The 24,445-nt window shown below is 56.4% G+C and overlaps 1 protein-coding gene across 1 annotated transcript; it reads left to right on the top strand.

Moving 5' to 3' along the window:
* Positions 1 to 291: 291 nt before the first annotated feature.
* Positions 292 to 22,555, top strand: LOC139322365 (putative PIP5K1A and PSMD4-like protein). The gene is made up of 25 exons (XM_070951464.1): positions 292 to 637; positions 6,123 to 6,160; positions 6,671 to 6,760; positions 9,015 to 9,145; positions 9,253 to 9,370; positions 9,488 to 9,640; positions 10,016 to 10,315; positions 10,884 to 11,089; positions 11,294 to 11,377; positions 11,681 to 11,729; positions 11,891 to 11,975; positions 12,116 to 12,247; positions 12,625 to 12,754; positions 12,962 to 13,027; positions 13,824 to 13,908; positions 18,173 to 18,279; positions 18,554 to 18,694; positions 19,189 to 19,303; positions 19,709 to 19,795; positions 20,055 to 20,123; positions 20,213 to 20,428; positions 20,860 to 20,968; positions 21,491 to 21,622; positions 21,760 to 21,827; positions 22,183 to 22,555. The coding sequence occupies exons 1-25, from the start codon at positions 577 to 579 to the stop codon at positions 22,348 to 22,350; spliced, it is 2,940 nt and encodes a 979-aa protein (XP_070807565.1). The 5' UTR covers positions 292 to 576; the 3' UTR covers positions 22,351 to 22,555.
* The last annotated feature ends 1,890 nt before the right edge of the window (positions 22,556 to 24,445 follow it).

Genomic DNA, 24,445 nt, shown 5'->3' with positions numbered 1-24,445 from the left:
ACGAGTTTATTGCGGAATCTGCAAATAAATCATTCTGGGGTCTGACGTCATCCTCGTCCGGCTCGTGACGTCACAGAGGCGGGCGCAGAACGTTGGCGGCGTTGCCATGGCGACGGGCAGGCCTCCGACGTCAGGGCCACGCAGGACCGCCCCTCCCGTTCGGAAGGAACGCGCTGTGTGATGCGGAGGAGGGCACGCCCACTGCAACGTTGACGCGGCCAGCCACGACCCTCTGTTTTCTCGTCTGCGCCTGCGCGCCACCGATGTCCCCGCCCCTTTCCTGACGGTCAGTTTTCCGTTAGGATAAACAAGGAGGCGCTGCCTCTCTTTCTGCCCCCCCCGCCGGATCAAAGTGGTTTCTCCCGACGCCTGCCGGGCGGGCCGATTCCAGGAAGCCGGGGGGAGGAGGCGCCTCCAGAGAGCGACCGGGAGGAGGCGTGGCCACCCCTCCGGAGGCGAGCGTGGCACGGCCCACAGCGGCGGCCGGAGCGGGTCGGGCGAGACCAAGGGGGCGCCGCGGGGGGAGGCGAGCGGAAAAGCCGGGGACGGAGGCGCTGCGGCGGGAGAAGCGCTAAAATGGCGTCGGCCGGGCCCGAGTCCGGGGGGAGCAGCAGCAGCAGCAGCGGAGCCGCCACGGGTAAGGGTCTCCGGGGGGGGCTGGGGGCCTCGCGAGGGGTTGAGGGGCCTTCCCGGCCCTCGGATAGACCCTCGGGGGGCGCCTGGGGAGGGCAGCCAGCCCCCTCCTTAAATGGGGGGTGGGAGGGAGGAGGGGGAGTCCCCGTTGAGTCTGGGGGGCACCGGAAGAAGGGGGAGGGGAGGGCAAGGGGAGGGGGGGGAGGGGACAGATGCCGACGTGGCCCGGGGGGGGGCTCCCTCTTCTAGGGGGCAATTGGGGCAGGGGGATCCGGGTGGGGACAGGGAAGCAGAGCCCCCCCTGCAAGAGGGACCATCGAGACCCCCAATGGGAGCCCTCTGGGGGAGGGAAGGGGGCCATTGAAGGGAGGGGCGGGTCCTCTTTCTGCAGGGCAGCTGTTGCCATGGCGACGAGGGCGCCCCCCCCCCGAGGGGCTTTTTGGGTGGGAGCCCTCCTGTCTTTCCTCGCCCACCTTCCGCTTCCCGGATGGGCTGGCAGGATCCTCCCCAGCCCCCCACCCCACCCCCAAGGCCACCCTTGGGAGGGGAGGGGGCCCAGGTGCCCCCCCAATTTGTCCTGAGTCACAAGGTGTGTCTGTTGGGGGGGGAAAGCTTTGGGGGGGGTCTAGAGCAGCTGCCCCCCCCCAGGTTGTCTCCCCCGTGTCTCTGTTTCTGGGGCTCAGGATGGGAAGCTGCCTCTCCATTTCCTTCCAAAAATATCTGCTGGCTCATTTTGAGCATTAAAAGTTGGTCCCAGGGCTGCCAACGCCTTGATCGATTCCAGTGAAGGCTTCAACCTAATTCGGACCATAGAGTTCAAATAAAGCCCAAATTCCTCCGAATTCATGAATTATACAGTTCTGCTTAAATTGCCCCCCCCCTTTCATCCCCAGCCAGAGACCTGATAAGAAAGCAGATGTTAATGCCTGGGTTTTCCTGACTCAGCAAAGCAGCCTTTTTAAAAAGAATAATGCGTTAATTGGAAAGGCGTTTTTGTTGGTGAAACGGATGCTCGGATTCTCACGTGACTCGTACTTGTATCAAACAATAAAATCCTGACCGTGCCATGAAAAATGGGAAATGCTGTGATGCCTTTGCCAGACAAATATCTTTATTGATTTTTCTGTGTTGTGGGTGTTGGTTGCTGTTTCCCACTGTCGTCTCTTAACACCAGGTGGTTTCCTTTCCGGCCTTCCACAGTACTTGAACATGTTAGAAGAGCGATTAGTTTCTGAAGATTATGGCCATCGGCCCCTAAGGACCCCCTTTCTTTTTCGGGAGATACTCTGCTATTCGGCCGCCTCTCCTTCCTTATCGTTGTTTTCCTTGAGGACAGCCAAAATCTTCAGTTGGGAAATAAGCTATTTTAGGCATTGCCTTTTAAAAATAGGCATTGATTCTTCCTGCAGCAATTCTGCTCTTTGGCTTAAGCTTAGGTCTGAATCTAGCCCCCTTTTTTTCCCCCTTTTTCCCCCCCCTCCGAGGTGCCATTTTAATTTTTGCAAGCGAGTGTTGCAACCTTGTGGGATCCAGATGTCTATAAAACGCCTGTTGGTGGCCTCGGATGGACCCAGTGCCATCCTCCTTCCCTTTCATGCGGCTTAAAAGGACCATTCCTGGAAGCTTTTGCACGGAAGCGTTTTGGATTCTCAACTGTGCGGTCCGAAACTCATCAGGATATCTGCTACCCCCCTTTTGCAACCTTTCCTGGTAGCCTCTGTTCTGGATGCTCCCCTTGCCTTTCCCGGTTAATGTGATTCTGACTTCTCCCTCTTTCCTTGCAAGCTGCCTGTTCCTTCTTTAACCAGTGGGACACACGAGACACGTTTCCATTCTCTTTTTTGGGGGGTCTCGAGTGGCTCGGATGCAGCTCCAGCATCATGGAGCTGATGTCTTCTAATATTCCTTTACAATCTCAGTGATGAAATTCAGCCTTAGTTTAGGGAAGGAAGGAGGGAGGGGCTGCCTTTAGGAGGCTGCTCCTCATCCAAGGGAGATTTGGCCAAGAAAAGGGCTTATTTGAGGGCAGTTCTCATTTCTCTTTTTAAGATCAGACCCTGCTTTGCACAGAGGGAGGTGTTGTCCTATTGAGGCGTTCAAACAGGTCTCCCGAATGGTGTTAGCCAAACAGGCAGAGGTCAAAAATGGCAGAGCTGACTTTGCAAAAAATCTATATAATTTTTCCCCCCCTCCCAGCGTGGGAAAGCTCCAACCCAGCTTCTCCCTCTGCGTGTTCTTCAGAAGCGTCCAGCCTTTTCAGACTTCAGGGGAAGCTGCTCGAAATCTGTGCTGTCAACATGGGAGGAGGCCAGTTCTGACCAGAGTTTCCTTTTCCGGAAATCTGAGCTGCTGTTCCGGATGCTCTTCCCCAGGAGATGTGTTTTAATTAGGAGCAACGGTTCAAAGGTGGCTTTCCAAAAGGGCGAAAACAGCCCTGTCACGATGCCGGTCTGCGGCCCGTAATAAAGACGGGACGACTCGGCAGCCCTTTCACCGAGCGGAGAAGCTGCTTCTCTGGGGAAGGGCCTGTCGGCAGGCAAGCCCAGTGGTGCCAGAACCGGGGCTGCCAGGCTTTCATCACGGAGATGTTCAAATCAGGGCGTTGCGGGCACGGTGGAGGATGGGGAGGATGAGATGGGCAGGTGGCAGAAAGTAAGTCTCTGGTGGCCTTCCCGGGCTCAATAAAGGAGAATATTGGTAGCTCAGGGCTGAAATGAAGGGTCCTTGGTGCGCTCTGAGTTTGATGGTGATCTTGCAGACGTTTCACGACCCAACTAGGCAATGCCATCAGTGCTAGAAGGGAAGGGGGTTTGTGGAGAGAAGGAGGAGGACGTTGATGACGACTGTGGGGTCCTCGGTGCCCTCTGAGCTTCGTCCTTGCAGACGTCTCGTGACCCAAACTAGGTAACGTCATCAGTGCTGGTGGGGTTTGCTGCAAATGCTCCTCCTAGCACTGATGTCGTGACTTACTTGGGTCATGAAATGTCTGCAAGAAAACAGCCAAGGACTTCTGGGCTCTTGCGATGTTTTGCTCCTGGGGAGATGCGGAAGGAAGGGAGGGAGGGAGGGAAGGGGGCAGAGACGTGTGGGAAGGGCCGGTGTTTCCTACTTGTCGGTGTACCCACAAGTGACACCCTTTGCGGTGGTTTTCATGGACAGACTCCCTTCCCTTCCTCTCTCTAACTGAACTTCAGTTCTTCGTGATCCCCACTGTCTGCTGAGCAAACACTCTTTCCTTCCGGAAAACTTCTATTGCTTCCTCTTTTCTCTCTCTCTCTCTCTCTCTCTCTCCTCTCTGCCAGCGTTGAGCTTCCTCTGCTGCTCTGTGGTGCCCTCTCGAAGACGTAGATGTATGGGTAAAACCGTGGCCTGAGCATGACCTCCTGCTAATCCGCCTGGCCCGTCATTGCCTGCCGTGGTGGTGTGGAAGTGACCGGGTGATGCGCTGGCATTTTTCCCTCCAGCCAGGGCTGGTTTGACGTGAAGCAGCTGCTTAGCTTCCACCTCCCTTCTGGTCTTCGGCCTCGCACTCAGGCCCCTTCTGGGCTAACCCCCTGGCAGGGCCTGGGGGCTGGTCTCAGAAATGCTCCCTGGGGACACACACGCCCATTTCAGAGAGGGAAAGCTGGAGGCTTCAAGGCCAAAATCATCTTCAGAGCGTTGACACATCTCTTTCCCCCAGGATTTAGCCTTGCTGGCCTCTTCCCAGCGCAAGCTTGCTATAGCTGTGGAATCAACCACGATAGAAAAAGGTGCAACTAACCCGGGTGTTTTTTTCCCCCCTCCGCATCAAAATGGGCTAATCCAGTGGCGGTTCAGCCACCTCTCGCCACAGACGTGGTGCTGGCAACACTGCCGTCTTCTCCTTTAGAGCTTTTGCCAGTTCAGCGCATGGTTTGGCCGAGCTTCGCCTGCTTTGCAGCACGTCTTCCCGCTTGGGGGCTGGAGCCCCACGGCACTGGGCCTGGCCAGGGTGTCTCCGGGTCACACTGGAAACGGCAGAGAACAAGGCCTCTGCAGAACGTTTTGAGATAGGAGGCGTCTGACGCGGATGCCTGGGAAAAGGAGATGGGGACGAAAGGGGGGTGGGAGTCCCCTCTGCTAAGTATTTCCCCCATGGGCTGCAGCACCAAGGGTGAAGCACCACTCCCACCCCTGCCCCCCCCCCCAAAAACCTGGAGAGTGCCCCCCTCACCAGCTCCCCTCCCTCCCTCCCCACAAGTGGCTGCGGACTGAATTCCGGACCCGAAGGAAGAGATCCAGAGCACAGCCACATACCTGGTGAAGATGTCCCGCAGCTCCGTTCTTTGTGAAGAGTCGGGGGTTCACGGCCGAGGGGCCCTTGAGGTCATCAAGCCCATCTGCTCAGGGCAGGAGCCGAAACTCGTTCGTGTGCTCCCTGCCTTGCAAGCGAGCCAGCGACTGTCCGTGGCCTTTGCAAATTTCCCAAAGCAGAGAGCAACAACAGGAGAATTGCAAACCCAACCTTCATCGGTTATTTCAAATTGTTACAGCCGCCAACTTTGACAGATGCTGCCTTTTCTCAATCGGCCTAGTGGAGGCTGGAAAATGAAGCTGGCTCTTCCCCCCCCCCCCCCCCCATCCCCTCCAAAGGGCCGGGCTTGATCCCCCTGAGCCAAGATTTGGCCCGCAGCCTCAGAGAAAGGCCTGTGGTTTGGAGGGCTGATGCAATGACGCCTTCACCTTTCGGGTCTTAACCACATCCGTGTCTCCTTCGGTGCCTGCTGTGGCTGTCCTGTCCCACTAGAGGGCAGTATTCCCCAGCCCTTAAGAGGAAGGGTCTCCAACCTTGGCTCCTTTAAGACTTGGGGACTTCAACTCCCAGAATTACCCCCAACCCAGAAAAGTGTCCAAGTCTGGAGACCCTCCCTCCAAGGGGTGCCCTTTAACAGGGAGCCGAGTGAAGGAGGGGCCACTTTCAGTGCCCAGGCCCACCCGGGTGGGGGGTGTTCCCAGAGCAGAGAGGGGCAAATCCTGGCCGAAGTGCAGGGCTTGTGGGGCTGGCGTTTCTCCCCCTCGGCCAAAGACACCCGGGATGGCTAGCAGTGGAGAGCCGGCCGCTGCCTGCAGGCCTTCCTGGGGGCATATCGGAGAGCTGTTAGATTGCAGGCAGCAGGAGTTTCCCGAGGCCGGGTCCACCCCTTGGCCCCAGGCGCTGAGCCCTTGGCATTTGGGTGACTCAGCCCTGATTGACGCGTGTGTCTCCCTTGGCAGAAAACATGTGGGATTTGGAGAATCCCTCTGCGGTGGTGCCTGGATACGTCAGGCCGCAAGCCAGGGAGAGCCGCTAGGTGCAGGGGGTGGGGAGATGAAGGGGCAGCCTTGGGGGGAAGTGGACTCCTAGCAGGTTTCTCTCTCCCCTCTCTGGCCAATCATCCCTGCAAGGACATGGACTTGGGTCAGCTTAATCTCTGCCCTCCTCTTGGTTGCCTGCCAGGGGTCTCACCCCCTCCCCTTTTCCCTTGCAGGGGCGCCCTCATCCGCGACCTTCAAAAAGTCCTTGGAGGTGAGTTTCCATTCAGTTGTTTAAACAAAAAAAAACCCCACACCCAAAACCCTCCCAGGGCTGCTGCTGAAAGTGGCTGCCGCTCAGCCTTGTTTTTGGCGGGGAGGTTGAAGGGAGCAGCCCGGGATCGCAAGGCAGCGACTGCAAACTTCTGACCTTGCACCCTGTTGTAAACGTGGAGGAAAACATCCCTGCGCATGCAGAGAAGCTTGCAAAACAAGAAGGGAAGGGGCTCCTGAGCCAAGCCGTCTCCCCTTCCCCATAAAGGCAGGGGCCGGCCTGCTCTCCAGCTCCAGGCCTCTCGGGGTGCCTCCGAAGCAGCTTCCAAGCGCGGGGTGCTCCCGGCCTTCAGGTGGGGCTCTGCTGGCCTTGCCCCAGGCACACGGAAGCTGTGTGTGTGTACCTGCCCCCACCCGAGTGGGGAGAGGCCCCCCGATTTTGAGGGGCTTCTTCCGCCCTGCCAGTGGGAGGATTGGTAACCCTGGGACCTTTCTCCTCTTCTGCTCCCAGGTGCCAGGCTCCTCCGGGCCCGGGTCCTCACAGACCATCAAGAAGGGCCATCGGAGCGTGGATTCCAGCGGAGAGACCACCTACAAGAAGGTAGGCAGGCGGGCGTTGGTGCCAGGCTGCTGCCTCCGAACGCCTCTCTCCTCCCCTTCCTCTCCAGGCCCGCCTGCCTCCTCGCATTCCCCAGCCTCTGAGTCACCCCACTCGCTCTCGGCATAAAAGGCCCAGGTGCCGTTTCCGAGACAGGTTTCTACTGGCAGATTCAGGCGGAGCAGATCCCAGAGATTTGAAGGCCTCTCGGGCGGTCGCTGCTGCTGCGGCTCGGGATCTCTCTCGTGGATCGGAGGGGGGAGGGGAGGACGGTTTCTTTCGTCCTCTTTGAGATTTTCGTTCTGGTGCTTTGGATTATTGAAGACGGTGGCAGCGGAAGGATCTGGGATTCCTTCGAAGAGTCTCTTTCCCCCCTCAAGAGATGCAGGGGTGCTCTCTGGAGCATGCGTAGCTCCTTCCTTCTCCTCCTCCTCCTCTTATCCTCCGCACGGGGGTTGCTCTGAGGCTCCCCAGGTCCCAGGGGGCTTGGATCTGGGCCGGCATGTTCCAGTGGACTCTGAAATGGATATTAGCCGGGATGGGTCCTTTCGGAAGCCGCCTCTATCCGTAAGTGGGCCCTTGCTGTGCCCAGAGAGATGCCTGAGATTGTGATGGGTGCTTGGGGACCCTGAGGATGGTGGGGGGGGGGAATGCCCAGGGGAGTTTGGAGGAGGCCTTTCCTCCCCTGTTTTCTTTCTGTCTACAGCAGAACCAAGCAACAGTTGGTGGAACTTGAACGTTTACACTAGAAATTTCCTTCCTTCCTTCCTTCCTTCCTTCCTTCCTTCCTTCCTTCCTTCCTTCCATCCCTCCTTCCTTCCTTCCATCCCTCCTTCCTTCCTTCCTTCCTTCCTTCCTTCCTTCCTTCTGTCCATCCTGTTTTCAGCCTTCTGTGGCCTCCTCCTCCCTTGCCCAGAGAGTGGGGTTGGCTTGTTGTGGCAGCTGCTTGGCCTCCAGTGCCGTGTTGCGCATCGCTTCTGCCCACACTCCTGACCCAGGGGGATGGGGACGGGGGGACAGCCCTCTTTCTCCTGGGGTTCCTCATCCCTTTGGTGGGTGGCTGTTGGACGCTTCTCTGGAGCCTGGCCCCCGAGATTGGGGCAGTGTGGGTGGCGAGGAGGCCCTCTCTAAGCTCCCCCCAGCTTAGCTGTCTTCCAGGCTGGGAAGAGCTCTCTTGGCACACAGCGCCTGTAGCTGTGCCCCTGTGTCCCTGGCCCCTCCAGCCCTCTGCCCTCCCAGGGGGCATCCATCACTCAGCCGGAGACACACTGGCTCACCTGGGTTCACTTCTAGAGAGCCAAGGGTGGTCCCAGAAGTTAGCAGCAGCCCTGCCCTGGCATCAGAGGGGAGAAGGAGCTTTCCCAGGTGTCGGTGATTCTGCTCTCATCTTCCCAGGGAAACGAGCGGAAGGATCCACTGTTCAGGACTTGGGAGGTGGACTGGCCATTCCTCCCCCCCCCAAAGAGATCAAGTGGGAGATCCCTGTTTGGGGTTGCCAGGAGGGGAAAGAGGAAGCGAAAGCCGCCAGGGGATTTCCAGGCACCGGGGCAGAGAAAGCGCCCTGCCTTTGACGTAAACAGCCCTGTGATTTTTGGAAGGCTCCGGCAGGGGAAGCCCCGTCTCTTCTCTAGAGAGACTTAAAGACTCTTAAGGCAGGCCAGTTTCTTCCCCCCCACCCCACCTGCCCCCCTACCCCCATAATGGGGGCAGTCAGGAGTTTCCTTCATCCGAGAATCAGCCATTGAGTTTCTCCTCTCCTCTGTCCAGCCCCAAACACCTGACTTATCAGGGCTGGCCAAAATAAAAGGACTCTCAAATTAAGAGGGCAGGTTTAAGGTTCAGGTGGGTTCCAGGCGGAGGGCAGGTCTGCCGCCTTTCTCGGGCGGGCACAGTCTGCCGGAAACGGGCTGGGTTCCATGACGGTCATATCCTGCCTGTGAGCTTCCGAAAGGTGTTTCTCCAGCTATGGGGAGCCTGGGCTAAATGGGCTTGGAGTCTGGGATTGAATATGCAGTCCCTGCCCCCTCTCTTCAAGGGACGGGGGGCTGGGTAACACCAGGTGGTTTTCCAAGGAATAACCAACTCAAAGTTACGTTAAAATGCTGATTTGGCAGCAGGAACAGCCTAAACTCACTCGGCTCAGCAAAATCCAAGCGAGCCGGGACACGTTTGGATGGGGTGCAAAAGGATGGGTGGTTTTTCTTTTGCTTGAAATCAGCTCTTTTGTTTCCCCCCTCCCCGTGCCCTCCCCCTCTAGACGACTTCCTCGGCTCTCAAAGGTGCCATCCAGCTGGGCATCACCCACACGGTGGGCAGCCTCAGCACCAAGCCAGAGCGGGACGTCCTGATGCAGGATTTCTACGTGGTGGAGAGCATCTTCTTCCCCGGGTGAGCTGCCACCTGCCCACCTCCAGGTCAACCTCAGCCAGGCCGGGCGGCTTCATCCGCCCCCCCCTCCCAACGGGCGATGCTGACCCCTCCCTCTCTCCCTGCAGCGAAGGCAGCAACCTGACCCCAGCCCACCACTACAACGACTTCCGCTTCAAGACCTACGCCCCCGTGGCCTTCCGCTACTTCCGGGAGCTATTTGGCATCCGGCCGGACGACTACTTGGTGAGCGGGCTTCAGGGGCGGCCCTTGGAAGCTCTCCTGGCTTGGATGGGGACTCCTTTGGGGGAGGGGAGAGGTTCAAAGCCCTGATCCTCGTGTTCCACCCACCCCCTCCTCCAGTGCTCCCTCTGCAGCGAGCCCCTCATCGAGCTCTCTAACTCCGGCGCCAGCGGCTCCATCTTCTACGTCTCCAGTGACGACGAATTCATCATCAAGACCGTCCAGCACAAGGAAGCCGAGTTTCTGCAGAAGCTGCTGCCAGGATACTACATGGTGAGCGGGCAGGGAGGCAGCCCAGGCTGAGCGGCCTTCCTTGGGAGGAGGGGGGGAGCCAGTCCCAGGAGACCCTCCCTCTCTCTCCTGTCTTGCCCCCTTGAGCCAGGACCCACGGGGGCCTCCGTCTCTCCCCTGGCTCCTCCTGCCCCCTCCTCGGTCGGTCAGCCTTTGTGGCAGGAGGAGGAGGGAGGGGCTCCTGTGGGTAGAGCGGGGTCGTAGTTCTGACTCTTAAGTTATAAAGTGACACACAGACACACAGGCCTCAGAAATTGGGAGTTCCCTGCAGTGCCTCCGGTCCCTGGTGGTGGTCCCTGCCCTTCTCCTCGGGCCTCCTTCGGGGGCTTCGCCTTAAGGACCCCTCCCCTCCCCCAGAACCTGAACCAGAACCCCCGGACGCTGCTGCCCAAGTTCTACGGCCTCTACTGCGTCCAGGCGGGCGGGAAGAACATCCGCATCGTGGTCATGAACAACCTGCTTCCCCGCTCGGTGCGGATGCACCAGAAGTACGACCTGAAGGGCTCCACCTACAAGCGCCGGGCGTCGCAGAAGGAGCGCGAGAAGGTCTTCCCCACCTACAAGGACCTGGACTTCCTGCAGGACATCCCCGACGGGCTCTTCCTGGACGCCGACATGTACAGCGCCCTGTGCAAGACCCTGCAGAGGGACTGCTTGGTAGGTGGGGCGGCCGCCCGGGGGTCTCCGGGGATCCGAAGGAGTTGTCCTCGTTCAAGGGAATTGCAGGAGAGGAGGGGCGAGATGGTGGCTCTGGTCTCCTGCTCCTCCCACCCCCAACTTCCGAAGCAGGGAGGGGCCCTTTTCTTCTTTTGTTTTGAGGCTGGGGGCTTCTCAAAGCAATCTTGGCTCTAGCAAAAAAAACGGAGAGAAGGGAAAACCAGAAACGAACGAATCCACTTTTACGAGTAGGGGGTGAAGCCAAGGGGCTCTTGAGGCGGGGCAGGCAGGCCGGGCTGGGTTCAGAGGCGGGGGGGGGGGGCTCTTTGGGAAGGGGGAGGGGGTTCAGGGCAGCTTCTCCAGCCTGAGGGAGAGGCTGCCTGGGGTTCTTCAGGGTCAGTTTGCATAAAGGGCTTTTATAACTTCCCGGGACAAAGTCTACCTTTCATTCTCCACTCACCTGAGCTGTGACGTTGCCGCTTTGGTGAGTGGGAAAAGGGAGCGAAGGCAGCCCAGACCGGACCTGGCAGGATCGTGCCCTCACTCTCCCCCCCCCCAACTCACCCAGGTCCTGCAGAGCTTCAAGATCATGGATTACAGTTTGCTGGTGGCCGTTCACAACCTGGATCTGGCCCAGCGGGAACGGGCGGTGGCCGACGGGGCCTCCTTGGCAGACACGCGCCGGCCGGCCGGCCAGAGGGCCCTCTACTCCACCGCCATGGAGGCCATCCAGGGGGAGGCCCGGCGAGGGGGCACCATCGAGACGGATGACCAGTAAGTGCAGCGGTCAGGAGAAGAGAGGGGGGGCCCACTCAGACAAGGCCCTGCGCCGGCTTGCGAGCAGAGCCACGGGGTCTCGGAGGAGGGACGTGGTATCCTGGGTGCGGGGTGGGTGTCTTCTTCCAGTCGGCATTGGCTCCAGCCTGAGCCCCCACCCCACCCCACCCATTCCATGCCTCGGTTTCCTCTCCCCTGCAGGATGGGAGGCATCCCAGCCCGAAACGCCAAGGGGGAGAGGCTGCTCCTGTACGTGGGGATCATCGACGTGCTGCAGTCCTACAGGTAAAGCAGCCCAGCCTTCTCCACTCGGTTGGGGCCCCCAGCCTGGCAAATGGGCCACCTGCGTCCCTGATGGAGGAAGCCAGCCATTAACAAACACTGACAAAGCAGCCCTGGTGGAACCGCCCTCCCTGCCCGGCCTCCTCAGAGGCTCCGTGGCTGGTGGCAGAAAGAGGGTGGAAGGGAAGCCGTGGGAGGCTGGGAAGGAGGAGGGCCAGATCAGCCTCCAGAAGCAGATCCCAGCGGATCCCACCCCCTCCCAGCCTGGTTTTCAAAGTGACCTGCTCTTCCCTCCGATCTCTCCAGGTTCATGAAGAAGCTGGAGCACTCATGGAAAGCCCTGGTTCACGACGGGGTAAGCGGCCGAAATGGTCACTCCTGTCCTTGGACGGAGCAAGTGGGAGAAGACAGAGGTCTGGAGGGGGAGGGAAGGCGGATCCTCTGCCCTCACCAACACCACCACCACCCTGTCCCCCGGATTTCTTTTGGGGGTGACTTTGGCCCACTTTCCTGCAGGACACGGTCTCGGTTCACCGGCCGAGCTTTTATGCCGAGAGATTCCAGCGCTTCATGTGCCAGGCGGTCTTTAAGAAGATTCCGCGTGAGTCCCTTGGGGTCGCCGGCCCGCCAGCCTGGCGGGAGGAGTGGGCTTCCTTCCCGTGCCTCCCCCCTGCCGATATTATGAGCATTAGAAACACTCCTAAGACTTTTCAGCTGATTTTGGTGTCTTTCTCCCCAAAGTAAAATCCTCCCCTTCGAAAAAGAGCCGCTCCGGGATGGGACCTCCTCGTCGGCCAGGTCAGACCGGGACCCCCGCCCAGGCACTGAGTGAGACGAAAGTCCAGGTCACCTTGGAGGCTGAGATGGAGCCAGGTGGGGGCCCCTTGCCTGCAGCCCTGTTCTTGTCATCCAAATTGGGGAGAGGGTTTATATTCAAAAACAACCCCCCCCCCGCTTCCAGCCCTTTGCACAAACAGGAAGCTTGTGCCGGGGAGGGGGTAGCTTCCACCCCCACAACCAGGAGTCCTTCTAAAGTAGGGATATCCAACCTTGGCTCCTTTAAGACCGGTGGACTTCAACTCCCAGAATTCCCCAGCCAGTCATACATGGAATTCTGGGAGTTGAAGTCCACCTGTCTTAAAGGGGCCAAGGCTGGACACCCTGTTCGAAAAGGTCTTCTGGAGATTATCCCCACCCCCATACACAGCAAGGGTTGCTCAGCCTCCCCCCCCCCCCGTTCCCTTTCTCAGGTTCCCAGCTGGGGCGTCCCGATCTGCTCCCCCAGACGCCCCCCATTGAAGAGGCCAACAGCGACTCGGCAGCGACCACCCTGTCCACCTCTTCTCTGGGCAGCCCCGGACACAGCTCTCCCGCCAACCGGTCAGTGGCTGTCCCCGGCAGGGCCAGGAGGGGCAGGCCAAGTTTTTCCCAGGGGCTGGAGGGTCCCTGGAGCCATCGGGGTGCTTGCACAGCACAGGAGAATGGCCTCGTCCACCCTGGGGCGAGATTTCGGAAGGCTGATTCGTGGGGGTACCTCGTTTGGAGATGGGCCTGGCATTCACGCTCTTCCCCTCTTTCTCCCTTCAGCTCAATGGGGGCAGAAGCGCCCCCACCGGACACCCCCAGGGAGCTGGCTGTCTTCCATCTGGAAAGGTGAGGGGGGGGGAGAGATTGGAGACCCCCGAAGGGCCTCAGCGTTCTCCTCCATCTTTCTGCAGGAGTGGCTTCGATGAGCGAAGGAGGCTTTTTGCAAGAACAGCGTAGTTCTCTGAAAATTTTGAACCCCTTGGAAAGGGACCGGATGGGGGTGGGGGACCTTCTCTCCCCTACAACTCCCCCCCTCCCTCCCCAGTTGACCAAAGGTCTATCTCTTAATCTCCACGTAGGACAGAGAGCCGAGAGTTTGTCAGATCAGACAAGTTGTCTCCGGAGCTAGATAGTGCAGGATGCTTTCAAGTAGGTGAGGCAGAGTCTAGGCAGACGATGCAGCCGGGACGTGGGGTGAGGAAGGCCCCCCCCTCCCGGGGCCCAGGGAAGTGGCTCCTGCGGGCCCCCAGTCCTGCCCTTCTGGCCAAAGAGGGTTCCTCTCATCCAGGGAACACGAGTGGCCGTGAAGGGCGCCACATCCTTCTCCGCAGCTTGGAAAGAGCTTTTTGGCAAACTCGGATTTCGCCTCTCGATGGCACAAGGGGTTTGTGCCACAGGACCAGGACACTCTGTGTGTGGGGGGGGGGGGGCCCTGCTCTTGGCCTCCCACTGGCTCACCCCTGCCCCAAACAGTTTAAGGCGAACCCCGTTGACTGCTGTGGCTCTTGGGCATCCCTTCCTCCCTTGTTTCAGGGATGTGCAAGGACCACGAAACACCACTTTGGTCCACGGATGGGGTTGGGGTTGGTGGAGGTGCCCCCCCCTCTGCTCATCCTCTGCTTTCCTTCCCCCCCCCCCCCAGTGCTTCCCCCAGCCCTTCAGTCACAGGACAGCCTTCTGAGCTGATGCAGCAACTTGGAGATTTGGCCGAAACAGAAATCAATTGTGTGAGTCTCTTTCCCTCCTTCTCAGCCACCCCCACCCCCACCCCATCCCCGTTTGGGTGACTGTTTGGGGGGGGGGCACACAGGGGAAAGGATCCCTGCCCTCACTGGGACTGCCAGATCTGATTCTCCTTCCTTCTTTTTTGTGCTTGCAGTGAAAGTGCTCTGGGGGAGGAACACGAGCAGAAGATCTTCTCCACACTCTGCATGGCCTGTCTCTTTGTGGGGGGGAGGGGGGTGGACCAGCCCCTTGGAACTGCTGACACCACAAACTCCTTTGAACTGAGCAGACTGAACGAAGCCTGGGGCCCACTCGGAACCCCCCAGGCGGCCCAGCTCCGGGGCGCAGGGGCTCACGGAAGGCGTCCAGCCCCCTCCGGCCTGGGCGGAGGACAGAACGGCCCAGCCTGGGGGGGGGTCTTCAGAGGAGAGGGGCGTCCAGAGGAGTGCCGGCGCAGCCCCTCTCCCCAAGCCCCACAACGACCATTCCATAGTCGCTTCCTCCTGGGGGGGGGGGTGGAAACGGATGCTGCCCGCTTGGAGAAGATTGCAAAAGACACACGGTCTCTCGTAATTTTAGTTTCCTAAAGTATAGCAATGTTTCTTCTCTCGTACATTGCCATATTGGGGGGGAGGGGGGGGGCTTGTTTGAAAGTCAGCCAGCTGAGGCCAGGATCCTCTCAGCCGGCCTGTATCGGGTGGGGGTGGGGGCCCCCGTTTTCAGTGCTGTATCGTGGTGGAAGGCGGGACCGGAACCTCCCCCGCACCCATCTCCCTGCTCCAGGACACTTGTGGGCCTCGGCCCCACCAGCCCGCTCGCCCTCGAACTCCGGGCCTCCCTGCCAGGCCGGCCCAAAGAGATGGGAGCTGGAGTCCAGACGCAGCTCCTTTGCTCAGTGCTGCCAAGTACAGTTTTCCAGTGCTTTTAGTATTGTACTGATGGACCAAACTTCACCTCCTGGCTTTGTGGTGATGGGAGATTTCAGTATTAAACCCCTTTTTGAGAAGCTTGTGAAACTTCAGGGTTTTCTAGCTCTGCCTTCAACCTCCGTTCTGGCTACTATTTTTTAGCAATCTGTAATTATTGCTAAATTTACCCCTGAATTCTTTTGCACGTATGGAGGGGTGCTTCCCCCACCCCCCTTTTGAGCATTGGGTTGCATTCGGAGATGGCCGTCCTCAGCGTGGCTTTCCTTGCACCGAGCACGTTTTTCTGGCCCGAGCAAAGCCTCTGCAGCTACTACGGGGGGAATTCTTGGAAGTGCTGAGTGTTCAGAAAAGGTTTTAGGGTGTTGTCAAGAGGGACACATCACAGTCTGGGAGGGAGGACACAGAGTTTTGTTCCTTCCAACCCATATTTGGAGGGAGAGCAAGCAAGAAAGAAAAAACGAGAGTCCTGTTCCGAGTGAGTTTTATAGATATTTTTGTGAAGCATTTAACGAGAAACAGACTAGCATTGAATGTTGGCTGCAGAGAAGGGGCAACTCAGTCCCTAAAAGAAGGTGAGATCAGGGTAAATAAACGGCCAATTCTATTTTTGAGAAAAGAATTTGAAAGGGAGCAGTGCATCTGTTACACCTCAAAAAAAAGTATAATCACATGGCTGGTTGTGAACATGGGATCTGCCTTGAGAGCCCCCTTTGTGAGGGGGGGGTGTCTTGTTAAACTTGAGCCTTTGAATCTCTCCCCAAACTGTTACATATATGTTAAGGAAATGTCTACATTAGACCGGTTTGGAAGTTTCCTGCCACAAATGTTTGTAATTTATAAACTTATATTTCAAGTCTGTTTTTGGTGGTGCCTGTCTCTTCCCTCAGGGAAATCCATTTTCAGACTCCATCAAGGTCATTGTAGACTTTGGGGGACAAAGTGGGAACTGACTGCAGGTTGAAAGCAAAAAAAAAAAAAGGTATGACATCACAGTGGAGTATCTGAATTCCTGCCCTCCCCACTGTGTCCATGTGTCTTATCTAGCAGGGATCTCCAACTACTTTTAAGACTTCAGTTCCCAAAATTCCCCAGCCAGCTAGTGATGGCTAAGGAAATTGAGTTTCAGCCCACAGGTCTTAAAAGTGAGCAAAGCTGGAGACCCTTGACCTCATCAGAGAACAGTAGACCCTCTCTGCCCAACCTCCCTCAACATTGGGGAGGGGAGAAAGAGTTCATGTCACCCAATTATAATTTTTCTTCCCCTCCTCCCTCAATCCCAATTCCCTGGACCAGGGGTCAGCAACCTACTGCTCTGGAGCCGCATGTGGCTCATTCATTCCTTTGCTGCGGCTCCACAATTGATAGGGCTTTCGGTTAGGACAGGTAGAAGAAAAAGGATGCTGTGCCAGACTCTGGTGCGGGAACTGGACTTCTGGTCAGCAGAGGAAAAAGGACACTGCTAGGAGGAAATGATGGGGGGAACTGGACTTCCGGTCAGCTCCAGAATTGAACAGGGCCTTCCAGTTAGGACTTCTGTGGTTCTGAGTGTTTTAAGGTTGCTGACCCCTGCCCCACACACTCAAACAGGCTTTATATCTGGATTTGAACACCAAGCTGGGAGCTATGCAAATTTCATGGGGGGGGGGGAGACACTCCAGGGATCATTTATTTATTACATGTATTTATATGCTGCCATTCTCCCAAAGGACTCAGGGCAGCAAACACAAGTTAAAAAACAAGTACAATAAAATCCCCTTTTAAACCAAGTAACTAATTAATAGTAAATAATAAAACCCAGAATCAGAGTCAGACTATTTATTTGAGCAGCCAAGCCTTCAGGTCCCAACGGAAGGAGCAGAGATCAGGAGCTGTCCAGCAGGCAATTCATTCCAGAGGGCGGGAGCACCCGCAGAGAACGCCCTTCTCCTGGGCACAGAAAGACGACGTTGGCTCGCTGTCAAGAGGCTTCGCCCTCTGCTACGCGTCAGAAGAGAACCTGGGCATCCCAGTCTTCCCTTGGGTCCAGCCGATAAGGGCTGCAAAGGACTCGCCTTGAGCCTCTTGGCTTCGCACCCGCACACGAGAGTAACTCAGCGCTCTTGTGACCAGCTCAGCGAGTTCCCGTCCTTTGCTTCGCCTCGAACTGCGCTTTCCGCCACCGGTGGGACCCCTATTTATACTTGGCGCTGTTCGGCTCCTAGCCAATAGCGCCTGGCTGCCTCACTGGGGGCCACGCCATTGGTCCGTGGCCAGCGGCCAATCGAGAGTCCGTTTTCCAGTGGCTCCGCCCATTCCCAGGTGTACCAATGAGACGCGTCCCTTCGAAGCCCCCTCGCTCTATATAAATAGCAGGAACCCTCCTCCTCCGTCTCCTTTCGGTTGAGACCGCATATGCGTACGCTAGTTGAGCTCGGCTTCACTTTCATTCAGTCGCTTCGAGGCGAGCGGCTTCCTTTCCTTCCTTCCAGGCCTTAGCAGGCTCTTCTGGGCTGGAGTCCTCTCCCCATACTGGGGCGCCTCCAGACTAGCTAAACTCCAGTCCCCATCAGCCCCAGCCAGCAGGAAGAGTGGGACATGGATGATGGCTATCCCCCTATGTCAAATAAACGATCCCCATAATATAGAGCAAGATAGAATTCTTCATTGGCCAAGTGCGATTGGGCACACAAGGAGTTTTGTCTTTGGTGCATACGCTCCCAGTGTACACAAGGAGAATAAAATCAAGAATAAAAAGAGATAACACTTTAGTGATAGTCATAGGGAACAAATAAACAATCAAATCCTATTAGAAGATAAGTCAATATAAATCTTTTTTAAAAAATAGAACTTTATTGTCATTGGACGTGTACACACAGTATGCCCATACAAGGAAATTCACTTAACACCCAAAGACCAACACACCTGCTCACAATCCCCAAACACCCCCACCCACCCACCACAAATCTTCAGGATATCCCCATAATATATGTATGTAGATAGATATTTGTATACACATTTATATTTACACATATACGTATAATTTATAAATTACATTGAAGCTATATACAAATTATACAATTTGTCTTTGTGTTTTTAATAGGCTGTACACCGCCCTGAGTCCTTCGAGAGAAGGGCGGTATAGAAATAAAATTATTTATTTATCTATTTTATTTATTATTAATTTATTTGTGTTTCGGGAGGCCTGTATGTAACACACGCCTTAAGAAAGAAAAAAAACCCCACTCACAAAGTAAAGCCCGCGCCTGCGCGTCCCGCCCACGAAAGCCCCCGCGCAGGCGCTAGAACTACCCCTCCCGGGATGCCCCGCGCCCCGACCTGCCAAGAAAAGCGACGCTGATTGGTGGCGGGGCAGCGGCCGGTGGGACAGAGGCAGGAAGCAGAGTCGGGGGGCGCCGGTGGGGCGAGCAAAGGGGCCGCGATGGTGCTGGAGAGCACGATGGTCTGGTGAGCGGCGGGAGAGGGCCGGGGGGGGGCGGAAAGGGAGGGGCGGGAGCGGCCGGAGGGGGCGGGAGCGGGTTTCCCTGAGTCACGGCGGGGTCTGGGGGCGGCGGGTGGGGGGAGGGGAGGGGTCTCCCTCGGGGGGGGCGGCCGCCCTCCTTCCTCACCCGCGGGGGGGGCTCTGGGGCTTCCCCCGAGGCTGAGGGGGGGTTCACGGCCCCCCAAGGGCCCCCCTAAGCCCCCTCCCCTCTCTCCTCCGCCCCCCTCCCCAAATTCGCAGCGTGGACAACAGCGAGTACATGCGCAACGGGGACTTCCTGCCCACCCGCCTGCAGGCGCAGCAGGACGCCGTCAACATCGTCTGCCACTCCAAGACCCGCTCCAACCCCGAGAACAACGTGGGGCTCATCACGCTGGCCAAGTGGGTCCCCCCGCCCCCCCGGCCTCTGAAGGGGGTGGACTGGATGACCTCTGGGGGTGGGGTGGGGCGGGGGGAACCTTCGAGCCCCCTGGGACTCTTCACTGGGAAGGGGGTCGGACTAGATGGCCTCTGTGAGGACCCTGGGAGAGTCTTAACCTCTGCCTTTCTTCCCCTGCTTGGCCTGCCTTTCCCGGATCTCACTGGGAGGGCTGTGCTTATTTTTATTTATTTATTTATATGCCGCCCTTCTCCGGAGACTCAGGGCGGCTTACAATGCGTTAAGCAATAGCCTTCATCCTTTTGTATATTTATACAAAGTCAGCTTATTGCCCCCACAATTTCACCTTCCTTAGAAAGGATGGAAGGCTGAGTCAACCTTGAGCCTGGCGAGATTCGAACTTACAGTAATTGCAGGCAGCTGGTGTTAATCACAATGCTATCAGTCTGCTGAGCCACCAGACCCTGTTTTTGACCCTGGCCGGTTTGTGTTGCAGCAACTGTGAGGTGCTGACCACCCTGACGCCGGACACCGGCCGGATCTTGTCCAAGCTGCATTCGGTGCAGCCCAGAGGGAGGATCACCTTCTGCACCGGCATCCGAGTGGCTCACGTAAGCCGCCTCTCTCACCCACCCGCCACCCCCAGGTCTCTCCCTCTCTGCCTGGATGGAGTCATTCCCCCCACACCGGCTCTTGCCTCGGCTGTGCCGGCTGGGACCCATGAGGCTTGAGCTCAAAGAAGCTTTGAGCAAGCTTCCAGAGCGCTCTGGTGTTCTCTCTGCTGAGTAGATGGGTGGCATCATCCAGTAAATGAAGGATGGTGGCCAGAATTCTAGGCAGCCCCACTTTCCAAACTTGGCAGGTGTTGGCTCTTCCCCCAATCCCCTCTTGGGGCGTTGATGCAGCAGACAGAAGCCGAGACCCAGGCCGGGGAAGAAGGCGAAGGGCTGGACAGAAAGGGTGGGGGGATGGAAGTGGGCCACAGCCCCTCCCCTAAAACTCTTCCTCCTTTCCAGCTGGCTCTGAAGCACCGCCAGGGGAAGAATCACAAAATGCGCATCATTGCCTTTGTTGGGAGCCCGGTGGAAGACAACGAGAAGGATGTGAGTGACACAAGAGACAAAATACCTCAACATATTTTAAAAACGTAGAAGCCACAGTCCTGAGAGAGAGAGTTTAAATAGAATAAACTTCAGAAATGCTGCTGAGCTAACAAGTCCCTAGCTGGGATTCATCAGGAGGACCTCACGTCCAGCCTTAAGTATTCCCAAACGGAGCTCCTGTCCTTGGTTCAGGTTGCCCCATCGAAGGAAGGGCCATGATGCCCCTGTGATGCCCTCCAAACGCCTCCTTTATTTACAGCTGGTGAAACTGGCCAAGCGGCTGAAGAAGGAGAAGGTGAACGTGGACATCATCAACTTTGGAGAAGAGGTGAGGGGACCCCCAAAGTTGGCTTTGCAAATCAAGTCTTTGGGGTGACCTCATCTCCCCGAACGTCTCCTTCCCTCCCTGCTCTGTAGGAAGCCAACACGGACAAGCTGACGGCTTTTATCAACACCCTGAACGGCAAAGACGGCACCGGTTCCCACCTGGTGACGGTGCCTCCTGGGCCGAGCTTGGCCGATGCCCTCATCAGCTCCCCCATCTTGGCCGGAGAGGGAGGAGCCATGCTGGGCCTGGGGGCAAGCGACTTTGAGTTTGGCGTGGATCCCAGCGCCGACCCAGAGCTGGCTTTGGTAAGGCAGGCCGTGGCACTCTGGAAATCTGCCTTCTCCAACTTTTCAGGTGGCTGGTTTCCAATTCCCTGAATGTCTGAGTTAACTGAATTGTGTAAGGCAAGGGTGCCCAACCTTGGCAACTTTTGTGGACTTCAGCTCCCAGAATGCAGGATGGAAGCAAAAAAAAAATGGTTGTGTGGCATCACAGTAGGGTATTTGAATTGTGCCCTGCCCTCCCCACTGTGTCCATGGGACAGTCTGTCTAGCAGGGGTCTCCAACTTAGCTCCCTTTTAAGACGCTCCCAGAATTCTCCAGACAGTTGAAGTCTAAAAGTTGCCAAGGTTGCCCCCGAAAATAGTCTAAGGCATTCTGGTAAATGGATCCCAAACTGCCTGGCCATCCAGCACCATTGGGGAAGGGGCCGCTGATGTTTTCTCTGCCCCTCCAGGCTCTCCGAGTGTCAATGGAAGAGCAGCGGCAGCGGCAGGAGGAAGAGGCTCGCAGGGCGGCTGCCGCCTCTGCTGCCGAGGCTGGCATTCCTGCCACGGGTGGGGATGGTAAGAGAAGAGCTTGGCCAGGGGGGAGGGGGTTGGGGGGGTTGGCACGTACTTCCTCTCTTTCGAGGCCCTTTGGCTTTCCTCGTTTTCTGAGCCAGCAAGAATTGAACGCATGTATGTGTTCAAAACGGGAGAAATGTGGCATTATATTTATCCATAATCAAGGGGTAATATGTGTGTGTGCGTTTGTCTTTTGTCCTTTTTAACACACAGTTTTCTTAATGTTTTTTTTTTTGTTTTATTTTTTTTTTTTGCTTGTCATTATTTTTTTGGAATTTGTATTTTAACTTTCTGAATTGAATAATAATAAAAAAAACTGGCTCTCTCTAGCTGGATGGCACACGGAATTAGTCTCAAGACCATCTTTGAAAAGGTGGGAAAAAGTGGCCAGGCGTTTCCATGCCGACTGGCAGAACCTGGGAAAGCTGAGAAATCGTCTTGTTCAGCCCTCGCCTGGGGCAGCTTCGAAGGCCTCCACCTGCCAACGTGAACTCTCTTCCTTACATCTTTTCTATGTTTCAGATTCAGACGATGCTCTGTTGAAAATGACCATTGGACAGCAGGACTTTGGCCGAGCCGGTCTGCCTGACCTCAGCACCATGACCGAAGAGGAGCAGATAGCCTATGCTATGCAGATGTCTCTTCAAGGAGCTGGTGAGCTGGGAGGAGGGGGTGGCAGGCCGGGGCAATCCCAGCGAGGCTGCCTCCACCGCCATTCAGGCCTGGAGAAACTTGACCAGTGAAACTGGTGTTGCCACCAATCTCTTATCTCTCTCTCTCTCTCTCTCCAGAGTTTGGGCAAGGCGAGTCGGTGGAGGGGGAGAGCTCGGCTGATATGGACACGTCAGAACCCGCCAAGGTTTGAGTTTTAGGGGGGCTAAGCTGGGCTTGAAGGGGGCAGCGCTGAAGACAGGAGCCTCTCCAAACTGCTTGGGGGTCTCATGAGACAGGGTGTCCCCTGGCTCAGGTTCCCTTGCAGCTTGGGGAAAGCTTACCAAGCAATTTTTTTTATTTTTAAATGAGAAGTCACCAATGATAGCAATGCAGGAAAGGGAAAATTCTGGCACGGTGTGTACCTGGGCCTGGTCTCCTCTCCTGCCCACCCAGCTTTCCCAGAACACCTGCTTTAGGGGGCGGAGGGGCTCCCATTGTGGTCTGTTCTCAGATTAACCCAGTTGTGGCTTACTGTGACATCCGACCCCTTCCTCCCTCAGGAAGAAGACGACTATGATGTCATGCAAGATCCTGAATTCCTCCAGAGCGTTTTGGAAAACCTGCCGGGGGTGGACCCCAACAATGAGGCCATCCGCAACGCTATGGGGTCCCTGGCCTCCCAGGCATCCAAGGAGAACAAGGAGAAAAAGGAGGAAGACAAGAAATGAGCGGGGGGGAGGGGCGGCTGAGTCCCTCCTCCTCCTCCTCCTGTCCACACACCTCCCTGGTTGTATAGCCTGGTAGCGTTCGGTTTCCATAATCTTTCTGGGCTTGTCTGTCTGCAGGGACGTGGGGTCCTGGGGGAGGGATGGGGTCCTTTTCACATTTTGCTTCTGGTTCAATAGTTAATAAAACCCTTAAATTTTCTCTGTACCTGGTGTGTTTCTTTGAAGCAGGCACCTAAAGCGTCCCCCGTGTGTGTGTGTACGTGTGTAAACCTCCGTCTCTGTAAAAAGTTGAAATTTCATCCTGGTGTAATTGGAGAATGCCCAGCCCCTGAGCCTCCATCCAGATCTTTCTCTCCCCAGGCTTCTGGATCCTTGTCTGTTAGATGCTCCCGGAGAGAATTCTAGCAACACGTGGAAACGGCCCTCTCCTAGAACCATGATTACTGCCGATTAAACACTGCATCGCTTACACCAGCGAGTATCTCTCTCTCTAGGGTGGGTTGCAGGAAGAGAGAGAGGTGTTAGGCTGTGGTAGGCAAACATCAGAAGATGCCTGGAATTGCATCCGACGAGGTGAACTGCAGTTCACAATCCCTCATGCCTGTGATTAAGCTTTGTTAAGTCTGCTGCAACTGTGACCGGCTCCTATTTTTAGTTCAACATTTAAAGATCAGTGGCTGTGAACAAGACTCTTCTGGCCTCCTCCACTCGTCCCCATGTTCTTAACAGAGTTGGGAATTTTGGAAACGCAGAGGGTTTTTCTTAACTGAATTATCCAGACCAAAAACTTCCACGTTCTCTCTTCTTTATTAAGTGCTACAAATTCAGCGATTTTTAAAGGCGGGGGGGAAGACGGTCTCGTGGCTTATGGCTTGTCTTCCACAGCCGTGCAACCGTCTGGTGGCCTCTTCCGTGGCAGATTTTAGTAGGAAGGAATAAGGGGATGTCTTTTCTAAGTAGGTCTGGTTCTCGGAGAAGCCACTGGGGAAAGAAGAAGAAAGGGTCTGGCTTTGTTGGAATGAGGGAAGGAAGGTAGGTTATGTTAGGAAATGGCCTTGCATTCCCCCCACCCCGAAATCTGGGATGCAGAGGGAGGCCTCTTGCCCATCTTGACCCATCCATGCAACTTACATGCTGAGCTTCCAACCAGGTATGTTGGCTTGTTGCTGCACAGCAAAGAGACCAGGCCTCCCAGGGCCCCCGTTCCCATCATCTGTACCTCCGCGGTGATCCCCAGAGTGACGTTTTTCTGCAAGAGAATTGAGAGCAAATTTGGCTTTGGATCACCCCTGTCCTCCTTCCCTTCGCCTCCATTTCTCTGCTTCCCAAGGCAAGAGGGAAACGGCTGGAGAAAGAGCGAGAAGCAGAGCTGGGTGGCTGGACCATTTTATGCAGAGCATCTGGGAGCATTTGCTCTGCAAGGCGAATAAATAGCATCCCTGCCCCTTCCCTTTGCCCCAAAGCAGCAGAGAGTTACCAGGACAGCTTGGAAGAAGCTTTCCAGCTCTTGGCAGGAGGGCAGCAGTTCAGAGGGGTCCATTTTGCGGGTCACACACCCCTCCGGCTGGCCGTGATACACCATCAAGCGCTGGAGAGGGAACAGCCCATAGACAAGAGGTTGGCATTCCCTGCACGTCATCTCTGCTCCCAGTAAATCCCAACTAAACGCCTCTTTCCTACACATTAGAGGGATCATTACTCCCACTGGGCAAAACAGGATCCAAACAACACACCCCACCACCGTTCAATTAAATCTGATCAGCCTTGGGGGGGCGGGATCCATTTCTGTAGCTGCAAAATGACAAAGGGAGACGATGCATTCACCAAAAAGTGCATCAGGCGCTTTCCTTCATGGCTCTCCACTCCCTGGAAAACCGAGCGTGGCCTTTCCTTCCACCAAGAGTTTTGCTATTTAAATGTTTTAAAAGAAGGGTAAAATGCAAAAGCATTTTACATTTGTAACCAATGAAGAATATGCTGTCCTGGCTCTCTACGTTTTGCAATTCAAGCACTGATGTGGGATATTGGTGAGCGCTTTAAATTCCCTGCTCTGGAGATGGTGAAGGGAAAACCCTCAAAGCTGTCCTTCAGCAAT

The sequence above is a fragment of the Pituophis catenifer genome, unplaced genomic scaffold, assembly GCF_029215685.1.
Source record: "Pituophis catenifer annectens isolate HBS135680 unplaced genomic scaffold, rPitCat1.0.hap2 SCAF_10, whole genome shotgun sequence".
Lineage (NCBI taxonomy): Eukaryota > Metazoa > Chordata > Lepidosauria > Squamata > Colubridae > Pituophis > Pituophis catenifer.
The sequence above is the reverse complement of the archived record's forward strand: the minus strand, read 5'-3'. Positions and strand labels throughout refer to the sequence as shown.